General features: G+C 34.7%; 1 protein-coding gene across 1 annotated transcript; it reads right to left on the bottom strand.

The window, feature by feature from the left end:
* Nucleotides 1-350: 350 nt before the first annotated feature.
* On the bottom strand, nt 351-1138 carry LOC118048422 (auxin-responsive protein SAUR76). Its single transcript, XM_035058084.2, has one exon. It carries the CDS (start codon nt 1033-1035, stop codon nt 655-657), a length of 381 nt encoding a protein of 126 aa, XP_034913975.1. The 5' UTR covers nt 1036-1138; the 3' UTR covers nt 351-654.
* Nucleotides 1139-1494: the final 356 nt, after the last annotated feature.

Below are 1494 nucleotides of genomic sequence, written 5' to 3'. Positions count from 1 at the left end.
TTTTATTTTTTTGTTTATGAAGCTCATATAAAAAAGTATGTATTTTTAGCTTTTAAAGATATGATTTATACTTTAAAAAAATTATATTGTCCTCCGAATTAAACACTCAAAAACACATCCTATAAATAATCTAAGTATTTTAAATGGAAGTAAATATCAAATCTAATAGCAGGTCACTTCGATAAAAACAAAAAAAAGATTGGTTGGTATAATCTGTGGGTCAAAAACTTCTCATGCAGTAACTGCGTTGTGCGTTTACAACAAGAAGCGGGCCGTCAAATCAACAGCATAAAAAGGGAGAAAAGAGAAGAAATGAAATCCTAAAAAGCATAAATTACAAGAAAAAAACATCATCAAAAAAATAAAACAACATTAATTAATGGAAATACAAATTAACAACAAGCATAATCGTCACCAGGCCTAGAGATTAGCCGGTGTGTGAAATTGTGCTAATTAATCTTCACCCTTTGAATCTCTCCTTCCTCTCTAAATAATCCTTTCCTACACCGCTGATCATTGGTTTATTACATCAATTTACAATACTTTCTCTATACATATATATGGCGTGATGTTCCAGCCGCAGATGACCCCAAAGAATCATCAGTTCATCGCCTCAAAAGTTGTTAAACGATAACCATTTAAATTGAATTTGTCTCAACAAGCATAGAATTCAACGAGCTCGTCAAGAGACTCAGGTTGTGGATCAGCATTCTCCAACATCCAAAGCAAGTGCTCGAACAAAACCACCTCACATGCAACATTAATAGTTTCAGGGGATTCCTCAGAACTAGACCTCTCTGCAAGCTCACGAAACAGTGGATGGTCAATGATATCGGAGCTTATGAGATAGCGTCGACGAGATTTTCCTACGTACACGGGGTGGAGATCACCGGAGGAGTAGGAGGAGGAGATGTCATCGTTGGTGACAGATATGGAGCTTCCAATCTTACAGGGGCGGCTTTGCTTGCTGTTGTTGAAGGAGTTGAGTTTCTTGAGGACCGACTTGAGCCTCATGAGCTTGCCTCCTTTGGCCATTTGTTCGTTGTTGATGTGCTGGGAGGTTTAAAAGAATGGGTTTTAGGATTATCGGAAAGACAAAGGCAGAGAAAGGGACTTTTGAGAAGAGAAAGAAATGTGTTTGGGGACTAAGAAAGCGGAGAGAAGGTTCGTTTATAAAGGCGATGTTAAGGGTTGTTTTGGTATTTTAGATTAGACGGGTCCAATTTTGGGGTCAAGCTTCTGAACATGTCCTCTAAGCCTAAGGATTTGGATAAAAAAAAAAGAAATTAAAATAATAATAGTAAGTAATTAGAGTTCTATTTATTTGCTAGAAAATAGTTTTTTTAAAAAAGTAAATTCTAAAAAAAATGAGTTATTTTTCGATGTTTGGTAGTGTAATGAAAAATAAATTGGAAAGTACTTTACAATGTTTAGTTATATTATGAAAAATAAGCCGAAAAATAGCTTATTAATGTTTTTTTTTTAAAAAATTTA

This window comes from Populus alba, chromosome 6, assembly GCF_005239225.2.
Source record: "Populus alba chromosome 6, ASM523922v2, whole genome shotgun sequence".
Taxonomy (NCBI): domain Eukaryota; kingdom Viridiplantae; phylum Streptophyta; class Magnoliopsida; order Malpighiales; family Salicaceae; genus Populus; species Populus alba.
Note: the sequence above shows the minus strand (reverse complement) of the source record. Positions and strands in the feature narration are given on the sequence as shown.

What these genes read in the sequence shown, in the direction of transcription:
- LOC118048422 (XM_035058084.2), bottom strand. Translation starts at nt 1,035, where the DNA reads ATGGCCAAAGGAGGCAAGCTCATGAGGCTCAAGTCGGTCCTCAAGAAA.